At 40.2% G+C, this 23,693-nt stretch overlaps 1 protein-coding gene and 1 long non-coding RNA gene across 10 annotated transcripts in view; one reads left to right on the plus strand and one right to left on the minus strand.

Annotated features, from left to right (window-relative positions):
• ak7b (adenylate kinase 7b) overlaps nt 1-23,693 on the plus strand; it is a 125,686-nt gene that overhangs the window by 89,569 nt on the left and 12,424 nt on the right. For 4 of the 9 annotated variants that reach the window (XM_086094520.1, XM_086094524.1, XM_086094521.1 and 1 more), the window contains 2 exons: nt 67-269; nt 775-1,128. In XM_086094520.1, coding sequence (XP_085950646.1) covers nt 67-269; nt 775-1,059 — 488 coding nt within the window. In that variant the 3' untranslated portion in view covers nt 1,060-1,128. Of the gene's footprint in view, nt 1-66; nt 270-774; nt 1,129-13,419; nt 14,369-14,448; nt 15,966-23,693 lie in introns of those variants that run through there. The other 5 variants (XM_086094523.1, XM_086094528.1, XM_086094525.1 and 2 more) reach the window with 5 other exon arrangements.
• On the minus strand, nt 19,421-20,803 carry LOC147163317 (uncharacterized). The gene is made up of 4 exons (XR_015097108.1): nt 20,101-20,803; nt 19,964-20,014; nt 19,859-19,891; nt 19,421-19,777 (listed from the first exon to the last, which is right to left on the minus strand). It is a non-coding gene; the product is annotated as an uncharacterized LOC147163317 (long non-coding RNA).

Raw genomic sequence — 23,693 nt, forward strand, 5'->3', positions numbered from 1 at the left:
ATCTTGGCTAACAGTCATTTCCTTGTAACTACTCTGATTTAGTGTGGCTTTTGTTAATCTTTACAGAGATTACCAGTCTCAATACACCTGACAACCAATTGGTAATGCATACAATCTGTGAAAGAGTGGGTAAACCCAGAAACTACAGCCAGTGCAACCAGAATGCACAAGAAGAGGGGAGTAAGCCAATAGAGACCGTTGAGAAGGCAAAGAGAGAGCAGAAGGAGGTTGAAGAGGCCAGGCAGAGATCTGCACATTGGGAGATGTGGGTATGACACTTTTCTTTACATTTGTACTGCAAAAACTGAAATCTTAAAATATAATTTCTTAAATGTAATCTAAATGTGGTTATTTTGCTCTGACAAGTTATTTTTTTAACTTAAAATAAAGTTATCAGACAAGCTCATTCTGCTTATTTTAAGTTTATTATCACTTAATTGTCTAATCAAGCAGTCTTGGCAGAGAGAATATTACGATTCCCTTCCTTTCAAAATTTGATGACATTCCTAATTAGATTGGGGGGGGGTCATCTGGGATCATGACCCCTCCCTGATGGAGATGTATGACCCTTAATGAGCTCCAGATGTCACTTAATTGAGATGTATGACCCTTAATGAGGCCATAAATGTGTCCTAATGGAGATTTATTACCCTTAATGAGTTTCAGGTGTCCTTTAATTAAGATTTATGACCCTCAAATGTGCGTGTGTATTCATTAGTTCACCTAAAACCTATTAAAAAATCCCATACCGTTCACTTAAACCGAACACTTCAGAATCCAGCCAGAGTCGTGAGGCCGTCAGGAGACCCGAGGAAGGACCAAAAAAAGAAAGGAAAGGGAAATCCAGCACCGACCAGACACCACCCACCACCCACCGGGCCACCAACCAGAGTCCTTCACCAACCCCAGAAACATCTCAATTCCAACAAATCAGGGAGACCTCAAGAGACCAAAGGAGAGACTGAGGAAAGGAAGGAAGGACAGACGAAACAGAGTGACATCCACAGATACCAGCCTCCACCAATTCAACGACCAGAGGGAGAAGCAGATTGTGTCTGAGTTTCGATAGATGCTGGTGTGGTGGATCTGGCATGCATGAAAATCTCCACCAAAGAGGGGAGCCGTCGACCCCTGCCAGGACAGAGCAAGCGCAACACATCAGGGCCCCCCAGGCCACGGCAGCGCCAAGGGACAACCCCCGGGCCCCGCAGGGGCCACCGGCCGGAGAGCAAACCCAGGAGCAGGAGCGCCCCCCACCCCAACACGGCCCGCGCCCCCAACCCAACGCAGCAGGACGGGGCACTGCAGGCCCGCCAGGCACCCCACCGGTCCACAGCCCCCGCTCCCCCCACAACCCCCCGCCCCCCATCCACCCCAACCCAGCCCAGCTGCCCCCAAACCCCCAGACACCCCCCCACCCCCAGCACTCTCAACCAAGCCGCCAGACCCCGACCCCCAGACCCAGGCATCGGTGCCGAAGAGGGGCCGGACAGCGGAGCGGAGAGGGCGCCCGCGCCCACCCCGCCTCCCGCCGCGTGGAGGGATGGAACACCGGGGGCAGAAGGGGAGATGAGGGCACCGGGGGACGGGCGGCACCCCCGAACCCCAGGCCCAGCAGGGAAAGGCCCCCGGTCGTCACTCCAGCGTTCTTAGTGAAAGCTAACCCTGTTACTGAGTTCGCCAGCTCGCCGACTGGCAAACTCTACCCCGACACCTTGAATGTGACCCCACCCAGTGTATATACAAGTGTGTGTGTGTGGTGCATTAAAATTGGGAGCAGGTGAGCCGGAGCAGAGGGAAATTATATCCATTCGCTCCGATCCACCTGCCTCCCAGTCAATATAGTATAGTATAGTATAGTGAGTGTATGTGGTAAATGACGGTAACTTGATGGAAGGGTGGGGTCTTTTTCTGGCTTTAATAAAAGTTTAATTAATGCTGTATTCATGTGTGGGCGTATGTAACCATTAGTTTTAATTTATGTTACTACTCTTAAGAATAGTGGAGCAAGCAATAACCAAGTAATGCTTAAAAAAATATAGCCGGATAACCATCCGGGCCAGGTGCTCTGCCATTAGGCATACTATCTAGAACACTGTACAACTTGTTTACAGTAAGTGGCACATCTAACATATCTTTATATTCAGTAGTTAACTGAGGTATATTTAAGCTACTGAGGAATGCCTCAATATGCTCAGGGTTACGCTTGTTAGTTTCTGAGTATAGGTTGCGATAATAGTTATAAAAAATGCGATCAATTTCTTCTGGTGATTGTGTGCATTCACCAGTTGTCCCTTTAATAGCCGTTATAAGAGATTTTTCCCGATTGCGTTGAAGTTGGTTTGCAAGAAATTGACCTGATTTGTTATTATATTAAAAGTTGTTGTATCTCAATTGTTGTATTATAAACTCTGTCTTTTTAGATAGCATATCGTCTAACTGTATTTTTGTATTTTGTAAGTCAGTCCATATTTGGTTATTTGGGTTTATTCTCATCCGTCAGTTGTTTAATTTTATCTTCCAAGTATTTTTCAAATTTTTGATCCTGTTTCTTTTTATAAGATGAATATGATATAATTTTACCTCTAATTACTGCTTTCCCAGCTTCCCAGAGAAGAGATGGAGATAAGTCTGGAGAGTAATTTATTTCCAAAAAGTCTGCCTACTCTTTTCTTATAATTTTGTCAAACTGGTGAGACTGGTGCATGGTCGCTAATAATGATAGGATGTATTTTATCAGCAATAGAGTTATTTGTAAGAAAAAAATCAACTCTTGAAAAAGACCGGTGCACAGCGGAAAATAAGGTAAATTCCTTCTTATTTGGGTTTTTAAATCTCCAGCTGTCGACGAGGCCAAAATCATCCATATATTCCCCTATTACTTCAGTAGATTGTAATCGCCTTATACATGTTGTATTATTAGAACGATCTATTAATGAATTTAAGACTCCTCCAATAATAATAGTAGAGTTCGCTGCTAATTCAAACAGCTGAGAGAAAAATTCATGGAAAAAGGCCGAATCATCATTATTAGGGGCATATAAATTACAAAATGTATATATTTTATTAAATATAGTCACCTAAATAATAATGTATCGGCCCTCTGGGTCTGTTATTGTATTATTTAGATTAAAGAATACATTCTTATGAGTATACAGACTCATCTTTGTCTCCTGTTATAAGGGGCTGAGTACGCTTGGCTAAAATTCTTATCAATAAATAAATTTTCTTCAGATTTTTGTAGGTGGGTTTCTTGTAGGAGGCAAATATCTGCTTTTAATTTTAAGAGATGGTCTAAAATGTTTATTCTTTTTGCCTGTGAGCGAGCGATTTACTTCTTACTTGTATCAACTCAAGACCTGGGACAACAAGTGGGAAAAAGATCTTGACTTTTTGAAATACTATATGACGGGGGCAGGGCCTCAAATTTTGCCTTTAATATTTCCTTCATCAAAAAAAAAAGCTTAAAAACTCCTCTGTACAAGTTCCAAAAAATCCCAAGCTTCTCATTCATCTTGAAAGCCACAGCTGAAAAAACATCTATATGATAATATTCGGTTATACATGTAGCGCCACCTAGTGGTGACAAGAAATGTCATACTTTACATTTTTATCTATTGTGCCGAGCCCGTTTGAGGGATCCAGTTGAAATTGGCTGTCAGAAAAGCCTTAAGATGTTGATCATGCCCCACACCGAATATTGTAACTTTTCGCCAAAGGGTGTGGCCGTTACGGAGCCGCAAAGTCTGATGATTCACTGTGACAATATAAACTGCGTTAACTTGAACCAGATGATCCCATCTTCTCAGAAACATTTGATGAGAGTCTAGGTCTGAATACATCTACAAACGTATATTTATTTGTACTGATAGCGCCACCTACTAGCAATTTATTTAAAATTTTTAAAAAAAATTCTTTAACTTTTTTCTCCAACCACGTTAACTGGATCTACCATCAACAGGGGAAACAAATCTTGACTTTTCTAAATACTATATGACGAGGGCGGGCCATCATATTTTGTGTTTCATGTTTCCTTCGCTATGAAAGACAAAATACGTAATAACTCCCCGGTGCATGCTCCAAAAAATCTCAAACTTCACTTGTATGTTTATAGTCACGACTTGAAGGTATCTCTATGACAATAGTAAGTTATAAATATAGTGCCACCTAGCCCTTGGGTTGACAATTTTTTTATGACACATAATGTAATTTGTCCAAAATTTGTATACTCTTGTATACTATGACATTAGAACAAACCATACATATGTGCTTTTATTTATTTATTTATTTTTGATACCCTCTATGGACAATAAAAGCAATATTGTGCTTTGAGTAACTGTGATAACTATATATATATATATATGTGTGTGTGTATGTATATATATATATATATATATATATATATATATATATATATATATATATATATATATATATATATATATATACTTTTATAACAATGCCAATGGGACTCATTGCCCAAAAAAATTAGATTTTTGAGGGTCTTATCATTGACCAAAAAGCTTTACACAACAAATTAATTATATATGTAAAGGTTTATTATGCCATTTTCAACGAAATTCTGCTTCCAATGTGCCATTACCCCAACGTGCCAGTACCCCAACTTGCAAATACCCCAAAATGGCCCGGGCTGCGAGGGCCCTTTATAACTGCCCGCAGCTCTAGTTAGGGCTCGAGCAGCTACCGCTGCGAGGTCCCTATTGTTTTTCGTTCGTATTATTTATTAATATTATTATTCTCCGCAAATTCTCAAATTTTTGACTCCCGAGACATGAACAACAACTCACCATACTTTGCACACTCTTCGGGCACGGCGAAAATTTTGATATCAGGAAGTTGTCATTATGACATGGATCCATACAGGACAAAAATAAAAACCAATCCCGGCACGTTTGACCTACAGCTACGAAAATTGTCCAAGGGGATCTGGCCGGAAGACCTGCACGGTCAGCACTTCCGCATTCCAGTTGCAATGTTTACAAATGTGCAGTGTCTGAAAGGAAGTGTCACACAGGAAGTGGTGGGATACACTTCAAAGTAAAAGTGTTACACTCTAATAATGAGGAAGTGGTGTTACAGCTTTGAAAATAAAAGCGAATGCACTCGGACCACGTGGTGAACACGCATTTACTATGCTTACTAAGGGCACTTTTCCCCCGTTTGTGACCATCAGGTAGCATAACGTCCTCTGGACTTGAGCCTGGTTTTAGAGACCTCCAGCATCAGCTAATCAGAGGACCTCAGAGATCTGATTGGGGAGTGGGGATGAAAGAGCTCAGACAGATAAAAAGGGGCAAGACCATTAAGAGCCTTAAAAACAATTAAAAGAAGTTTAAAATCAATACAAAAATGGACCAGGAGACAATTGAGGGATGCTAGAACTGGCGTAATGGGATCATGCTTACATTAATCAGAAAGCAAACGAGCAGCAGCATTCTGGATAAGCTGGGGGCGAATAATAGAGACCTTATCCAATCCAATATAGAGGAAGTTGCAGTACTCTTGCCTTGAGGTAATAAAAGCGTCGTTTTTTTTCCCAAATCCACCTTGGAAAAAAAATAACCACTTTGTCTTAGCCAACAGTCATAGTCTATTTTTGACACCAGCATTAATTTGGTGATTGTAACATGACTGTCCAAAACTTTGTTAGTTGCTTTTTCATTTCCGCTAGTTCGTCGTCGCCCATGATGACAACTGGAGGCAGTTTCACTGGTGCCCAAAAAAAGAAAGATGTTGATATTCTTGGATCAGTGACATTGCTTTTTTGCAGTCCTCTATTGCTTTCTGCACCACTCCTCTATGTAAAGACAAAACAAACAAAAAGAAAAAAAAATAGTTGACAATAACAAAATGCCATAGCTTTTCCTATGTCTAATATAGGCAATATATATAAGGGCAACCTTTATGGTGAAGACACTCTTTTTCTTCTCTTCCTTTCTTTGTTTCTTCTTCTTTTTTATGTTGGCTCTCTTCTTTAAAAAAAATATAATAAAAATTTTTAAGTCAGGAGCATCAAAGTTATAACAAACTACTAACCTAGAACTACCAAGGTTGTGGCGAGCGTTCTTGTACGGACAAGACTTCTCACTCACACCCAGTCAAGGGAACACATCATTCCCATTCTCCAACAGCTTCACTGGTTCCCAAACAGCACTGCGTCCCTCCATAACATGGCTCCTCCTTACCTTGCTGATCTCCTCTGACGCCACTGTCCCACCCGGTCCCTTCATTCTTCCGACTCCACCCTTCTTTACACCCATTATTCTCACAAAGAACCGTACCTTGGGTGACAGAGCCTTCACTGCTGCTGCTCCCACCCTTTGGAATGCACTGCCACAATCCATTAGGAACGCAGACTCACTGGAAAACTTAAAAACCCTCCTCAAAACATATCTGTTCAAACTGGCCTTTCTTTAATCTAGTTTTCTTTTACTATTGTTTCTGTTGTCACCTATATTCTCTGCTGTGTAAAGCGTCTTAGAGCGTCCAAATAAGCACTATATAAATTTGATGAATTATTATTATTATTATTATTATGTCGAGCTACACGCTTAACAGCTGTAAGGTATGGAGAGCCTTGTGGAAGACATTGAAGATGTGTACCCTTTTGTTGGCATGACAGTCGGGAGGCTTGTGCTGGGGTATTGAGCATTCATGCTGAAAAAAAGTAGCGTCTGAGCAAACCAGAGTAAGAGAGGATGACCTATCCATGACCTGTGAGGCCAGGTCACGGGTGAAAGCTTACCTAGCGGCATCCAACGATGCCATGGTTCGATTGAGGCCGGACATCGCTCTCCGCGGCCGGCTTCCTGGTGGGGTAGATCCTGTCAGTGGCGTCTGGGGACCGATTTAAAATTCAAAATGACTGGAAATAGTCTATAAACGACACATGCAACGTTCACTCAAGATGAACTGATGGAAACGTGTTCATTACCACTCAATCCCGAGGTTATTACAACTGTGCTAGAGTTGAAGGTAAATATACCCGCAGATGCGACAGCTGTTTTTTGATTTTATTTTATTTTTTAAATATTGAAGGTTATAATAATAAACTATAACTTTGTGTGAACGCCACAGGTGTAAGCTCTGAAATGTGTTTGGAATTATGTTTCTATCTGCTTCAGGAGCTTAGATATCAATTATTTAGTAGGCATTGACAATATTGTTGAATATCCAGAAAAACTTCAAGTTTTTGGGGGTGATTCTAAAGTCACCCATAGGTTTTAGAGGCATGTTTTGTCAGGCGATTTATTCCTTAATGGGTTAAAATAAACATTGAGATAAGAGAAGTTTAAAAAATATATATATATTAATTACATTAAAAACCAACCTCTGAAGTATTGGCCAACTGGTGCTTTTTAAGTCGGAATACATCGCAGAAATGATTTGAACACGATTGCCCAGTGTGTGAATAATTTGCCATATTTGAAATGAGAAAATATATAAATACAAATAAATATAACACTTGTAACAAACACAAAGTATTGATATTCTTCTCCTTAACAACTTGCATGAATGGTCGGTTACACACCATACATGAGTGGTGTGGAAAAGTGTGGGGGGGGGAACAATACATTAGCAGCACCTGCTTTACTAGTTTTGCACACTATTTTGTCTTTAATGCAGCTTCAGATTGTCATTATGAATGTGAAGGGTTGAATCAAGGGGTAAGCTAATAAGTGATTACATTGGTTACTATATTCATGTATGGCAATGGTGTCCAAACTCGGTCCTCGAGGGCCGAAGTCTTGCCGGTTTTGGACGTTTCCCTGCTCCAACTCACCTGTTCCAATGAACAGGTGAGTTATCAGGCTTATGCAGAGCTTGCTGATGAGCTTCAGCTGTGTTGAACTTGGAGAAGAGAAACATCCCAAACCTGCAGGACTCCGACCCTTGAGGACCGAGTTTGGATACCACTGCCATACGTGAATATGGAAACCCAATCACTTACTAGCTTATCCCTTGATTCAACCCTTCACATTCATAATGACAAGCAGAAGCTGTGTTGTTAAAGAAAAAATAGTGTGCAAAACTAGTAAAGCAGGTGCTACTTTTCAAGATTATTGTGTAAATGCAACATTCAAAACTATTACTACTTAGCGGAACAACACATGTCCAGGTTTCCAAATAAGAATGCCACAGGCATCTCGGTAGTAGATGTCATTCTAATAAACAGAAACAGTTAAATGAAAAAAAAAAGTCTACATAAATATGAGATGTTGTGTAAAAGAACAAAAATTTATATATGGCATTGAAATTCAGATATGTCACACTTATAGTCATGAGAACTTTGAATACGATTATGGCATAATATTCACAATATATAGCACTTACAGGTAAAATTTTGGAATGGGTCACATGATGTTGGACGTCTCCGGTCAGAACAACATAGGTCAGCAACAAATATGGTCGTTCCCTGTGTAATGTATTGCAGAAAATATATCAAGCACTCAATTACATAAAGTATCAGATGAATCACATTTTGAGAATTTATTTTATGTGGGGGGGTTTCACCTACGATTGAGCAATCTCTTGAATACGCTCTAAGCAAGCATTTCCTATCTGCAAATTGAATAAAAAACATAAATTGTCCAGGTTGACTGCATAAAATACTCGTAATCTAAAGACATCTACAGCAGCTGTACGTGACCAACAGTTTATTCCATTCATTGTCCAGCCCAAGACCCCAGAAGTCAGCACGCGTCAAGGTAGCTTTGTTATGGACATCAGGCCTATAACGCGTCATGATCTACACCTACATAAGATGTCCAATGTTACATTGGGTAATGTTACAGAGACGACACCATGGAATTGACACGGACAATAAATAACGCGGGTAACCGTAACTAAAGTTTTTTATATTATTTAAAAAGATACAACATCATAAACTCGAAACTATTTGTAGCCCGCCTTCTACCCAGCCTCCGGAACGAAAACAACATCCTAGGGTTACTCAAACATAAACAGTCATTTTATAATTTGCTTGATTATGCATGCCTGTAACCCTCTTAAGAAGCGATTTGGAAAATTGATGGATGGATAATGTAAAGACAACAATAAGTTTAAATATGTTGAAGTTTGCAGATAACTAATCGTCACTTACCGTTGACGTCATAGTAAAATGAAAGTTGTGTAAGTTCTCGCCGGGTCGCTTCTGCGAAGACTTTGGACGTCAACGTGAGACGTTTCGGAGGGGAGGGGGGTAACTCACCCTTTTTTGTCGATGAGAAAACCCCGCCCTTTCCTTTCAGACAGTGCAACCGTGCAACTGAAAAGCGGAAATGCTGACAGTGCAGGTTTTCCGGCCAGATACCTCTCAAATTGTCAGGCACATGTAGCACTCCAAGACATACAAAAAAGTCCATTACGGCCATATCCTAAAATGTACAGTAAAAGAGCTATGAATTTGTGTCCAATTTTGCACATTCACAGAGGTCATACATTTGACCCCTTTGCCTAGACGATACATTCAATTGAGTTCAAACTTGGTCTGTATCATCTCAAGACCTGGGACAACAACTGGGGAAAAAATCTTGAGTTTTCAAAATACTATATGACGGGGGCGGGGCCTCAAACTTTGCATTTCATATTTGCTTCGTCACAAAGGAGAAAATGTTTAATAACTCCCCCATATATGCTCCAAAAAATCCCAAACTTCTCATGTATGTTAATAGTCCCGAACTGAAGGCATCTATATGATAATATTCAGTTATATCTACATCACCACCTAGTGAAATTTTTTACATTTTCATCTACTGCAGCGAGTCCGTTAAAAAGGATCCAGTTGAAAATTTGTCACAGAACACTTACACTTAACAAATATTGTGACTTTTCGGCAACGGGCGTGGCCATGACGGTGCTGCAAAGTCTGATGATTCACCGTGACAATAAAAGCTGCTTTAACTTAAGCCTGATGATCCTATCTTCTCCAAATTTCACACATTTGATGAGAGTCCAGTCCTGAAGACATCTACTAACTTATATTTCATCGTACTAATAATAATACCTAATGCCAATTTTTTTTTCCTTCGACGTTCTTTTCCAACCACGTTAACTGGATCTACCTCATATTTGCTCAGAAGAGTGTTTAGGCCTTCATGATGTCACAACACGAAATTTGTGAGTTTTCGCGAATTGCTCTGGGTGTGGCAAGGCACTGTTTGCCAAGAATACAACACCAATGTTGAGGGCTTAAACATGCACAGAAACTCATAAAACTTTGTACACACATCTGGCCTGGCAAAATTAGCAATATTTTATCATGTATTTTACGATTTTTACAAAAAATGTCTCACTAGTGCCCTACAATTTTTTAACGAAGCAGCCTCGGTTGTACTTTTACGCAAGATCTACGAAAATGTTTGGGTATATGAGGGAGCCTAAGACCTTACATTTTTTTTCTTTGAGCCATATGCTAAAATGAACAGGAAATAAGCTACGAATTTTTGAGTGTACAATTTTTGCAGATTTTTGCTCATTTACAGGGGGCATTCTTTTGCCCATTTCTCCTACACGTTTGATCCGATTGACTTCAAACTTGGCCTAGACCATGTCTAGACCTGGCCCATCAACAGGGGGGAAAATTTACTTTTACAAATACTATTTGTGGGGGCGGGGTATCATATTTTATGTTTCATATTTCCTTCGCCATGAAAGACGAAATGCTAAATAACTCGGTACATGCTCCAAAAAATCCCAAACTTTACTTGTATGTTTATAGTCACTACCTGAAGTTATCCCTATGACAATAGTCAGTTATAAATATAGCGCCATCTAGCCCTTGGGTCGACCCCCCAAAAAATTACGACACATAAGGAATTTTGTCCAAAATTTGGATACTCTTTGTAAGTGTGATAACTAAGTCATTTATGATTTTTTTTCTTTCCACCTCTCAAAATGTTCAGTGACATCAGAAAAATCCATACATATATACTTTTTTTTTTAATTATTTTTTTTTTTGCCCTTTATGGAATATAAAAGCAATATTGTGCTATGAATAAAAATAATAACTGATGAAATGGGTTTGTGTGTGTATATATATATATATATATATATATATATATATATATATATATATATATATATATATATATATATATATATATATACACACAATGCTGCTCAAAAGTTTGTGAACCTCTTTAGAAATTTGGATTTTCCAATTGTTTCAACCTGATTTTGTTGTTCAATCTGAACCATTACATTTTATATGAAATAACAGGTGTAGGTTTAGCATTTCAATGCATTGTTCTTTTTTTTAATCAATTGTGTAGTCAAAACTAGATTAAAAAGACTTTTTGGTCAATTCATGTAGGTGCAAAAGTAAGTGAACCCTGAGCTGCATTGCTTAAAACAAGCAGTCAAGTCGGATCCGGTAGGACAAATTGGTAACTAAACTAACCACTGAAATGGACCAATAGAATGAGAGGTTTAGTGAAGAAATGAGGCATCATTGACTGAAACAAAGTCATAACCACATCACTTAATTCTTATCCAGGTGAACCCATACAGAGCAGTCATGCTGAGAGGTAGATAAATCTCAGGGAATTTCAGGAAGTCGGTAGCGACAGCACATCTGTCTTGGGAAAGCTATTAAGTCATCTAAAAAAAAATGTTTTTTGCTTCATCATTCCACTGTGAGGCAGATCATCTGCAACACCGAATATCACTCCAATCCAGCCTAGAAGTGGATGACCTTCTAAAATATCAGCAATACCCACAAGGCAAATGATAATTCAGGTGAAAGCTAACCTGTGCACCACATCGAGGGATTTGCAGACCTCTTTTGGTGCATGCTTCAACAATCAGAAGAAAAGTCAATCGACAAGGCATTCATGGAAGGCTTGCTAGGTAGAAGCCTCTGCTCACAAAAAAGATCAAAGCTGCCCATCTCAACTTTGTCAGAGATTACCTAGACAAAACTTAAACTTTTTGGAAGTCCCTTCTGTGGACAGATTAGTCCAAAATTGAACTGTTTGGTCACAACTAAAACAGTCATGTTTGGTGAAAAGTCAACAATGCGTACCAGCAAAAGAACCTTCACCTTAGAGTGAAGGATGGGGGTGAGAATGTTAAATTCTGGGCTGGCTTTTCATCCTCTGGACATGGACAACTCCACATAGTCCAGGGAATCATGAATTCAGAGGAATATAGTGAAATCCTGGATCATAACCTGAAGCCGTTCTTTGTGAAGTTACAGCCTGGTAGAAGATGGATCATGCAACATGACAACAATCCAAAGCATTGCAGCAATACAACCAAGGAATGTCTGAAGAAGAACAAGATTCATGTTCTGGATGTGCCCAGTTAAAATCCTGATTTAAATTCGGGACCCGAAGCGGACAGTTTATGCTAGACGCCCTTCCAACCTATCTCAATTGGCTGCATTTTGCAAAGAAGAGTGTCAAAACATGAACAAAAAATTACTCACTAAAGAAAGTGTTTGGATGAAGTTATTAAGTGAGAGGTTCAGATACTTTTGCACTCATGAAATCTGAGTTTTTCTTAAATCAACAACTTTTTCTCAATAATGAATGACAATATTATCATTATTTTTGTTCAAATCCATTATTTTCAATGTCAGCATTGTAGATTGGGGAAAGACTAAACATTTAATAATGTTATTTTAATATTTTATACAAAACATCTGACCATGCCTAAATATATATATATTCCATACAGGGCATAAATATATATATATATATATATATATTTATCTATACAGTGCTGCTCAAAAGTTTGGGAACCCTGCAGGCATGGTCATATATATATATATATAAGTAGAGACACAATACAAATTCACAAATTGTGAATAAGAACTGAATGCAATTATGTGGAAGTGCCAAATTTCAACATTTTGTTTAGAATAGAGCATAGATGACAGGTCAAAAGTTTAAACTGAGAAAATTTATAATTTTAAGGAAAAAATATGTTATGAAAAAAATATTTCATGGTGCCAAAAAAGGATTTAGGAACTAAACTTTTAAGTGCAATATGAGGCAGAAACATTCTTATTTTTACATGTTTCAGGTGTAACATAAGGTATTAATTGGCTTAAAGTTGTGTTCCTATAATCTAAACAGCTAAATTTGACATTTTGAGTTGAACGTTATTCTTTTTTTAATGGGCAAAAGTGTTTTATAAAATACAGACAGACAGAAAGGTCTAAAAGCAAAGTCAAGCTAGCCATCACGCCACGACGTAAGCAAAGTTCAAAGTAAAAGTATACTAAGGCTATTTGCATTGTCGTCAATGTATTACTCTATTTGGCAAACTTTATTTTGAATTTCGGCTTAACGTGTTACATTGAGTATCTCATGTCGCAGTGGGGTGGTTTCTGTTTTTTTGTCTTGTCATTTCCGGTTTTATTTTGAAAGTCTAACTCTCCTCTCGTTTCAGGTCATTTGCCCTTCCTCATGTGGTGTCTGTGTCCGCCCCATTCCTTGATTGTGTCCACCTGTTCCCAATCGCCCTCATGTGTTAAATAGTCTGCGTATCCCTTGCCTTGTTGCTGAAGTGTCACGTCCTGTGCATGGAAGCGTTACCACAGCTAATATCCACAGCCCTTGCTTTGTCTAGTCTTGCTCTTGTGTTTTTTTGTATCCAGTTTTTACCTCCTGTTTGGAGCGCTCTTTGTTACCCTTTTTGAGTGCCTTGTTTTTTCTTCCAGTTTGGAGCGTCTTTTGTTCAATGGTTTTTCCCTCAGTCCAGAGGTGATTTGTGTTAATTTAACTGCAGCTTTTGAGGCTTACCCAATTCCTGCGCCTGGGTCCTCCCTGCCTTACCTTGTCAGAGTATGTTTCAGCTTCCTTTTAATATGCATAAGGTCCGGAACGTTGGATAAACTAACAGAGTAGCAACACACACGTACACATCATTTTGGAAGAGAACAACGTCCCAGGCGTGGGACTTAAGCCCATGTGCTACAGCCCAGTCAAGCCTGTTGGTCATGGCGAGCCTGATGGTAGGTTAACTGAAGACTCTAAATTGTCCATAGGTGTGAATGTGTGTGACCAGCAACCAGTTTAGGGTGTATCCCCCTCTCACCTAAAGTCAGATAGGGTAGGCTTCAGCATACATACAACCCAAATGAGGATAAGCAGTACAGAGAGTGAATGGATGGTGGGTTTGTAACTCATGATCGTGACTTTTTGGGAATTTGATACAAGATACTATGTGTTTGTGAAAGACTAAGACTTTAGAAGAGAAGAGGCAATGGGAAATGCAGCAATTGGAGGTGCTGTCTATGCCAATGAAGACCTACTTGTTGGAGCACATCATAACCACTCTGTCACAGGGCTTGATTGCATGTGGGTCAGCATGGCCAGAGGATCCAATTGACTTCCTGGTAATGAACTGATAATGACTCATTTTGGCTGTATTTTATGCCTTGACATTTTGATTTATATTTGTTCTGTATCATTTCAGGCAGAGTATTTGATAAAGAACAACCCCTGACACGTTTTGACATCACAGAAGTCAATGTGCCCTGGTCTTCCACTGGCACCTGGAAAGCATCCAGGATTTACTTACATTACTTTAATTGAATGATCCTGAGCTTTATTAAAATTCTTTCAATCAAAAGTCATATTAAATTCAGCTGTATTTTTACTACCTCATTGGATATTGACAAGCTCATTTTTTTTCACTCTAAATGGAATAAGAAGGTGTAATTTTGGCTGTTTGCACAAGGTTTTGAAAGTGATAGCAATAATGTTGCCATGTCAGCAATGACAATGTTGAAAATGGGTATGCTTAGCCAAATTGGGGTTGACTTTGCTGTGAGTGTAATACTAGAAAATCAACTTTTGGTGCAGCCGTTAACTGAAACAATTCAAACTTAATGTACTACACATTACTATTTTGTAAAAGGACTCAATCCACTTAAAATTCAACTTAATTTGATCAAATTAGATTATCTTGGATTTGACAATGAGAAAATCCAACTCTTTAAAGCCTGGTACACACATAAGGATTTTTAAAAAATTAGGGAGCGCTCAAGAGACCGGAAGGAAGGAAGGATAGATGAAGCAGAGTAAGATCCACAGACATCAGCCGCCACCGATTCAGCGACTAGAGCAGTGGTAGGGAACCCAAGTCCTTGAGAGCCGCTGTCCTGTCTGTTTTCCATGTCTCCCTCCATCAACACACCTCGGCGCAATTGCTTTGCGACAGGCCCAGCGAAACACGCTGCTTTTGGTCCATGCAAAGGATAAAAGGATTACAACGTCCCCAGCCAGCAGGCCGACCCGTCCCTGTGAGGTTCCCCTGCCATCGGAATGAACTCTCTCTCTCCTGAACCTTCTTCATCTGTTCTTCAACAGCTTGGTGTATCTTCCATCCAGGACAACACCTCTCTGGGTCTCGGGCCAACATGAGACCATCTCTAAGTGCAACTTTGCAAACATTAACCAGATTGTACAAATTGGTGCAAGCAATGAGGTTAAATCCAGTCCCAGACACTTGGTGTTACCCTTCTCTTTCTTCATACGAACACACCTTACTCCTCTCCTTCTTTTACCAACAGTAGTCCAGTTTCCACTGGCACCCTGTAGGTCAATAGCATCGATGGCGGTCGTTGTTAACCCGGGCCTCGACCGATCCGGTATGGAAGTCATATATTTGATTCAAATGTTAGATTTGGCCAAAGTTTATGCCCTTCCTGACACAACTCTCTGTATTTATCCGGGCTTGGGACCGGCACAATAAGACACTGTTTGAGTCTCCTTCAATGAATGAGTCAATTATAATTATTGATTTAATAATTAATTGGACTGATTTCCCTTGCACATATAAAGATGAAGAAATCGGGCATTTAACAGTTTTGGTCCTATTGAGTGTGGGGTGCTCAGATAATCTCATCACAGCTCCCCACACATAAAGATTGTCTTTCACCACTGGTCAAGAATCCAGTCCTCCGAGGGAAAGCTTTCGCGTGATCACACGTGACTTCACAAACACGAAGACGACCAGGCACTTCCGGGCATGCGATGATGATTGCCGAATGTTTTCAAAGGGGACAGTGGACGGGAGCAGTAATAAAGTTTTAATGTCTGAAAGGAAATAATTGCTTTGGAAAATGATTTCTGGCGCCTGGGGGACCCACGATTATACAAAAATGACATTGGGTAGGCATATAGGCTGTTGTAGAAAGAAAAAAAAGGTGCTGTTATGATTTGAGTATTTCCTAATATTGTTCTGTGCCTGCCTCCCTTTAATAATACCGGTCTGATCTTCGTCTATAATATCAGTTATAAACAACTCATATCTTTTAGATATGATCGAGGTATAAATCTTATAATAAATGGGTCTCATTTTTATAGTCTTTGTTATGACCCGGCTGCTGATTGAACCCACAACGTGCCAGTCACAGGGCGGACACTCTACCACAAGTCCACTGAGCTGGTAGAAAAAGTTAATATTGGCTCTAAAACCTAAACCAAACACTAGGGACTCAAAATTCTTGCTGTATTTAGTTTATTTTAGCATCCTGAAGATGATTCTACCATGAATTGTATTGTGCACTTTTTAAAGATTTTAAAAAGAATAATATCAAGTGTACATTAGGGCGCTAAAAAAGCCATAAGAAGGTGATATTGGCTCTTAAACCTAAACCAAGCGTTGCAGACTCAAAAATTCTTACTGTTTAAATAAATGTCGACTGAACTTTTGAAGTTCAAAAATGGGAAATAAATCATCTTACTGTGCACTGTAAAAACGAGATATTTGGTCTAGTAGATTATAATTAATGCATTAGTTTAAAAACGATTCAATATAATTGTATTTATGATTTTTTTGGGGGGTTCTAGAGAGGTGGTGAAGACCTGAGGTGGGGGTACACGAGGGCGGTGTACCTTCTATATAATGCTTTGAAAGTCATAGCGTCACTTATAGCCTCTCCCACCCAATAGTTCTATCTCCACATGCACGTCGTGAACCCTGCCTTAGCTAACGGAGAAGGGCCTAGGCGGTCTGCTGGCGCCTAAACCAGCTTGCCCCCCCAACCTTGGGTAAAATGGTCCTGCTGCCTGGGAAGCATTATGCCAAAAGCTAAGAGAAGGCACACCCTGGCATGTCACTGCAACGCTTCCCAGCTGCTGGTCTTCTTTGTTGTTTCCATGCCATCGGATTTCAGCTGGTGCAGGGCCAAATTCAGTGGCATCGATAATTGCGCACCCTCCCCGTCACCTTAATCCCTTCATCACACAGGTTTTATCTAGCTCCCATCATTTATGATTTTGTTTTTATTTTTTAATAAACTTTTAAATAATTATATAAATAATAATAGAAGTGCGGAAATGGAATTCAAAGCTGCAAAAGCACAAAGACGGGCAGTTTTATGCAGTCTTTGACAAAGAGAAGATCCTGGTTGCCTAAATTCCATGTTGGTTTTCAAATATTACATCTTTAACTATTGTAGAGAGAATATTACGAAGGACTTTATGTCAAAATTTGATTGATGACATTCCTAATTAGATTATGGGCCCATTCCTAATCAGATTAGGGGCAATTTCCTAATTAGATTAAGGGGGATTTCCAAATTAGATTAAGGGGGTATTTCCTAATTAGATTAAGGGGGTATTTCCTAATTAGATTAACTCTTTTACTGCCAAAAACGTTAAATAATGTTTAGTAAAATCCTACGGAGAGGTGCCAAAGACGTTAACTCTTTGACTGCCAGACGTTTTCAGAAAAGGGATGCCGCCAGTGCCAGCCGATTTAAGCATTTTGACTGATCTTTCAAGGTCCACAGAAAATGTTCTGTTTGGACTATGGAAACACACGTACTACCAAATGAAAGATTGGACTTTCATCTTTCATCAGAAAAAAAAAGTTTGTTTCTACCTTATTCCGTTCTTTAGTAATCAACAATAGAAAATGGTTAGTTTGACCCATTTTCGCCTGTTTTGGACCAAAATATGGAGAAATCAAGCTTTTAGTGAAACGATATTATTTCATGCATTCTAGTGAATTTTACACTTGTTTTTGTCCATGAATGATGCCACAAACACCTAAATAGTGCTTTACTTCTATAAAACACTACCACCAATAATGAAAAAGTGTTTTTTGATAGCAAAATAACAGTTTATTTACATTCAACATTCAACAGTGTAATAACAAACGTGTGCAACTGTGCAACTGTACATGTGTGGTGTGTGCATGTGTTTCTATTTACAATTCTGTGGATGTTTCAACTACACAAGTTTTTTTTTGGTGTGGTATACAGTGTAACATTGCCCTGGGTGCAAGGGGACGCAGCAGGATTTGCACCACAGATTCGTTTCGCTGCGAATGCCCCTTCGAGTGCAGACCCTACACTTTCTTGCTGGCTTTTGTTTCCGGGGGGTAGCAGGTATATACTGCAGTATGTGTTTTGCCATGTTGCCATCAAGTCGACTTTCAGGATCGGTATATGGTGACCTGGTGTTCTGTCTGGCTTCCTCATGTCCTTCTGTTTGAATGTTTGTTGCAATGTCCTCCTCCTGGTCCTGTGGTAAGAGCCACCCTCTCACCACCTGCTGGATGAACTCCAAAAAATGCTGACATTTGCCAGGATGTTTAGCTTTGTACAGGATGAAGGCATTGAACAAACATATTTGAAACAGATAGGCAACAAATTTTTTGTGCCATTTCAATGTCTTCCTCGTGAATGGGTGATAAGAAATGTTTTGGTCCATCTTATCCACGCCATTCATTGTGGAATTGTAATCCAAAACACATACAGGTTTCGGGAAAGGCACTCTTTTTTTTAGTGCCTTCCGCCACACATCAACTGTCCGCATTTCATCTTTGTGAAAAGTAGTCACCATCCTCAACAAACGCTTGTCCTGCCATGCCACAACCAACACATTTGTGTTGTGTCTAACCAATTTCCCCCCCACCCCGAGGCCAGTGTTTGTAAGAGAAGTGATCTCATTTGGTTCACCCCTATTTTTTCTCAGAGTACCACAAACATTTGTACGTGCTGCCAGGAGACGTTCACACAACCCAATTGAATTATAAAAATTGTCCATAAAGAGCGTGTACCCATTTCCTGGCAGACGATCTAGCAAATTAAACACGGTATCCGGCAGAGAACAACTAGTACCAACATAAGGTTGCATATTAAAACAATATCCTGTTTGGGAGTCACACAGGATGTATGACTTAATTCCATATTTGATTGGTTTTTGGGGGTTGTAAACTTTAAACGATAGACGGCCCTGAAAATTCATCATTCCCTCATCAATACACACATTCCTACCGGGTTGGAACAGTTCTTTAAATTTATTTACAATATGGTTGAACACAGGGCGGATTTTAAATAATTTGTCATCTGAACTATGTCTCTCATTATTGTTAAAATGTAGGTAACTCCAGATAAGCTGGAAGCGGTTTCGAGGCATCGCGCGGCTAAAAAATGGTGTGGTTTCAATTTCATCTTGAGTCCAATACATTTCTATACTGGGCTTTTTTATATACCCAGTAAGAAATTGGAGTGCAAAAAATGTTTTCAATTCACTTACAGACACTGGCTTCCAAGCACGACTCCTGCAGTGTGGCAGACTTTCAGTCTGCTTCTGCATGGACTGCCGTGCATATAAATTTGTTTGGTCTGCAATGTGCTGGAGAAGTTCGTTTGTGAGGAATAGTTGCAGGAAGTCAGCTGGCAGGGTTGAGTTTAGCTCTGCTGCGGCACCCCTTGGTCCTGGAGTTTCAGTAAACAGGAATGTGTTTGGCTGCCAGCCTGTTTCATGCCAGCCAGAACTTTTGGGATCTGCAAATATACATTTCAATATCATAATATTTATTTTAGATCAGTGTGAAGCAATATATATATATAAATATATATGTTTACCTTTTTTCTTGGATTCGCTGGTTGATGCACATTCTGTAAATTATAGAAGACATTTACCATCAAATATTTTACTCGTGCTGAGTTGGAGAATCATTTTTTTTTTACCTTTATTCTGCTCACGGTGAGACGCGTCACCTTGAGCCCGACGAGCTGCAGCTGAAATAAATATATACAATTACAATCATATCGAAAGACCGTTTTCTTTTGTTGTTGCAGTGTATTGAAAACACGTTTTTTTATACCTCTCTTTGTCGTGGAAACTGTAGGTTGTGGCTGTGAGCACGATCCACAATCTATGAATTGTACATTCACGTTACACGAGGTGCTAGCAGCGTGCCGGAAAAGTATCTCATAGCAAGTTTGCGCTTACCGTCACACTCTTCTGCGGAGGAAATGCTGTCCGAATCACTTTCGCGAAGATCAGACTGTACCCACTCCTCTGAAGAATAGCCATCCGACTCGGGGTACTCTTCGTCGTCCGAATCAACGTCCGCGTTTGTAGAAGTACTTGGACGTGCACCACGTTTTCCAGCGTTAGCACCGCTAACCGGCGTCGCTTTAAGACGTGGCCGAAGACGTCGTGTCAAAGCCGCAACTTCGGCGTCAACCTCGTTGTCTCCATCCTCATCGTCATCGCCACCAACATTCAATTTAGCACAGGTTTCTTTTTGAAAATACCGATCAAGCGTGAGCTGCTTGCCACCGGTCGTCATCTTTGCTTTCTTGTCCTCCATGTTTTTTGCTTTCTCCATCTACCTCTCCACTCCACTCTAGCTCCGCCTCACCTTTTATACCGACGCCCACGGTGGGCGGCACACCCAAAGTGCAAGGAGAGTCATCGCTGCCATCTAGAGGCCAAAACAAGTCATTAAACTTACCTGATCTGCCTGATATTTTCAGCACAGCTGCCCAAGGCTTTCCTGCACCCGTTTTCATAATAAAAAAAAAAAAACATAGGGGACGTCTTTTAACGTCCTCGGCGCCCTTCCCTAGGTTTATGCTAAACGTTTTATAACGTTTATGGCAGTCAAAGAGTTAAAAGACGTTCACTATGTTTTTTTTGTTTGTTTTTGGAAACGGGTGGAGGAAAGCCTTGGCCAGCTGTGCTGGCAGTATCAAGCAGATCTAGTTAGTATAATGACTATTTTTGGCCCCTAGATGGCAGCGATGACTCTCTTTGGACAAGATTGGGTAGGCGTCAGTAGAAGACGTGAGGCGGAGCTAGAGTGTTGAGGGGAGAGTGGCTGATGAAGCGAAAATGGCGACTGGTTGCAAGCAGCTCACGCTTGAGCATTTTTTTCAAAGACGAAAAGCATCGACCAATGCTAAAGAGCACATTGATGACAACGATGATGATGATGGTGACTCCGAGCTTGACGCCGAAGTTGGAAGCGTTGAGGCGGCGGCTATGATCATGTCGTAATGCCTCACCGGCTAGCGATGCTAACGGCGGAAAACGAGCACTTCTGCACAGGCGGACGTTCAATCGGACGATGAAGAGTAGTCGAAAAGCATCGACCAATGCTAAAGAGCACATTGATGACGACAATGATGATGATGGTGACTCCGAGCTTGACGCCAAAGTTGGAAGCGTTGATGCTGCGGCTATGACCACTTCATAAAGCCTCACCGGCTAGCGATGCTAACGCCGGAAAACGCGGAGCACAACCGAGCACTTCTGCACAGGCGGACGTTCAATCGGACGATGAAGAGTACCCCGAGTCCAATGCATATTCATCGGAGGAGTGGGTACAGTCTGATCACGGAGAAGACACTGGTTCTGGACTACGATGCCACCATGAATGGAGTGGATAAGATGGATCAGAACATCTACCACCCGGTATAGGAACTGAAGGACATGAGGAAGCCAGACGTAACACCACCGTAACGTAACCGTATCATGATCCTAATAGTAGACTTGATGGCAACATGGCCAAACACACACTGTATATACTTGCTATTCCCCGTAAAAAAAGGCCGGCAAGAAAGTGTAGCGTCTGCACGCGAAGGGGCAATCGCAGTGAAATTAATCTGTTGTGCAAATCCTGCTGCGTCTCCTTGCACGCAGGGGAGTGTTACACAAAAAGAAAAACTAGTTGAAACATCCACATAATTGTAAATAGTACCACAGTTGCACACATTTGTAAATAGTTTGCCAAATTGTTGTGTCAAATTGTTACACTGTTGAATGTAAATAAACGTATTTTGCTATCAAAAAACACTTTTTCATTGTTGGTGGTAGTGTTTTACATAAGTAAAGCACTGTTTAGATGTTTGTGGCATCATTCATGGAAAAAAAAAAAGGTGTCAAATTCACTAGAGTGTATGAAATAATATCGTTTCACTAAAAGCTTGATTTCTCCGTATTTTGGTCCAAAACAGAGCATTTGGGTGAAACTAACCATTTTCTATTGTTGATTACTGAAAAACGGAATAAGGTAGTGAAGGGAAAAATAACCATGGTTTGATATGTCCTCATGAAACCTCTTATATAAGGATATTTTGTTGTCCTGAACTGTTGTACAAATCCAGGTGCCCAACAATTTGTAAATAAAGGGCGGGATCAGCCTGGGAACTCTTCCTTGTTTTTACTACAGTTTTCCCTGCTTTGCAAAACATGTTTTCGAAAGTGTCTGAGAAAGGGCTTGGCTAGCCCGGTTTCCCACGCTAACGAATAAAAGACGGAGCGACACACGGTCCGGACGGAGTCAGCTGTGGAACACGTACGATTGCCCAGCCGTTGTTGCAGCTCGCTTCACCCGGACCGTGGGCTCCCCAATCTAGTGTCAAGGTAAGCGCTGATGATGAGCATATTATGCTGCTTAACATTGTAGTGTATTGATTGCTGTTTGCGGGGAATAAAGTGTACAATTATTCTAGCAAATCGAGTCGTGATTGTTGCTGTTTGCGGGGAATGAAAGGTATAATCATTCTAGCAAATCGACTGTTTGCGGGGAATGAAAGGTATAACCATTCTAGCAAATCGAGTTGTGATTGTTGCTGTTTGCGGGGAATGAAAGGTATAATCATTCTAGCACAGCGCAGGTGTTGATTACTGTTTGCGGGGGATAAAACGTACGATTATCCTAGCACAGTATAAATGTTGATTGCTATATGAGGGGAATAAAAGACACAGTTATTCTAGCAAAAGTATATCAAGTCTCTGTGTATTCATTGTTGCCGCCGACCACTCACGATCCTACATAAAAATATAAAGGTGAAGTAGTGTTTTCCACAAAACAGGTAGAAACAAACTTTTTTTCTGATGAAAGATGAGAGTTCAATCTTTCATTTGGTAGTATGTGTGTTTCCATAATCCAAACACACAATTTTCTGTGGACCTTGAAAGATCAGTCAAAATGCTTAAATCAGCTGGCACCCACAGCATCCCTTTTCTGAAAACGTCTGGCAGTCAAAGAGTTAAGGGGGTATTTCCTAAATATATTAGGGGCCATTTTTCTAATTAGATTAAGGGGGCATTTCCTAATTAGATTATGGGGCAATTTCCCAATTAGATTAAGGGGGATGTCAGGTTCAATAAAATGACATTCATAAAAAACACAACACAATGAAGGAGAGAAGACACCTTGTACCTTTTTACAAGCTAGCGAGGAGAACGGGCAGAGGTGTGCCTCAGTTACAACCTCCTACCGCTCTGTAGCACACTATGCCAAGCCCTCTCTTTTTATTTCTTTATTTTTTTGTAACATATATCTTACAAAGGTATATGTGTCACGTTTTGTTAATTTAGATGACAGATGTACAGTTTGCAAAACTGCTCAAGAAACTTTAATTTATATTTTTTATGATTGTCCTTTTAGTATCAGGTTCTGGA

This window comes from Leptonotus elevatus, chromosome 14 (assembly GCF_054856555.1).
Source record: "Leptonotus elevatus isolate MCC_2025b chromosome 14, RoL_Lele_1.0, whole genome shotgun sequence".
In the NCBI taxonomy this organism is placed as follows: Eukaryota; Metazoa; Chordata; class Actinopteri; order Syngnathiformes; family Syngnathidae; genus Leptonotus; species Leptonotus elevatus.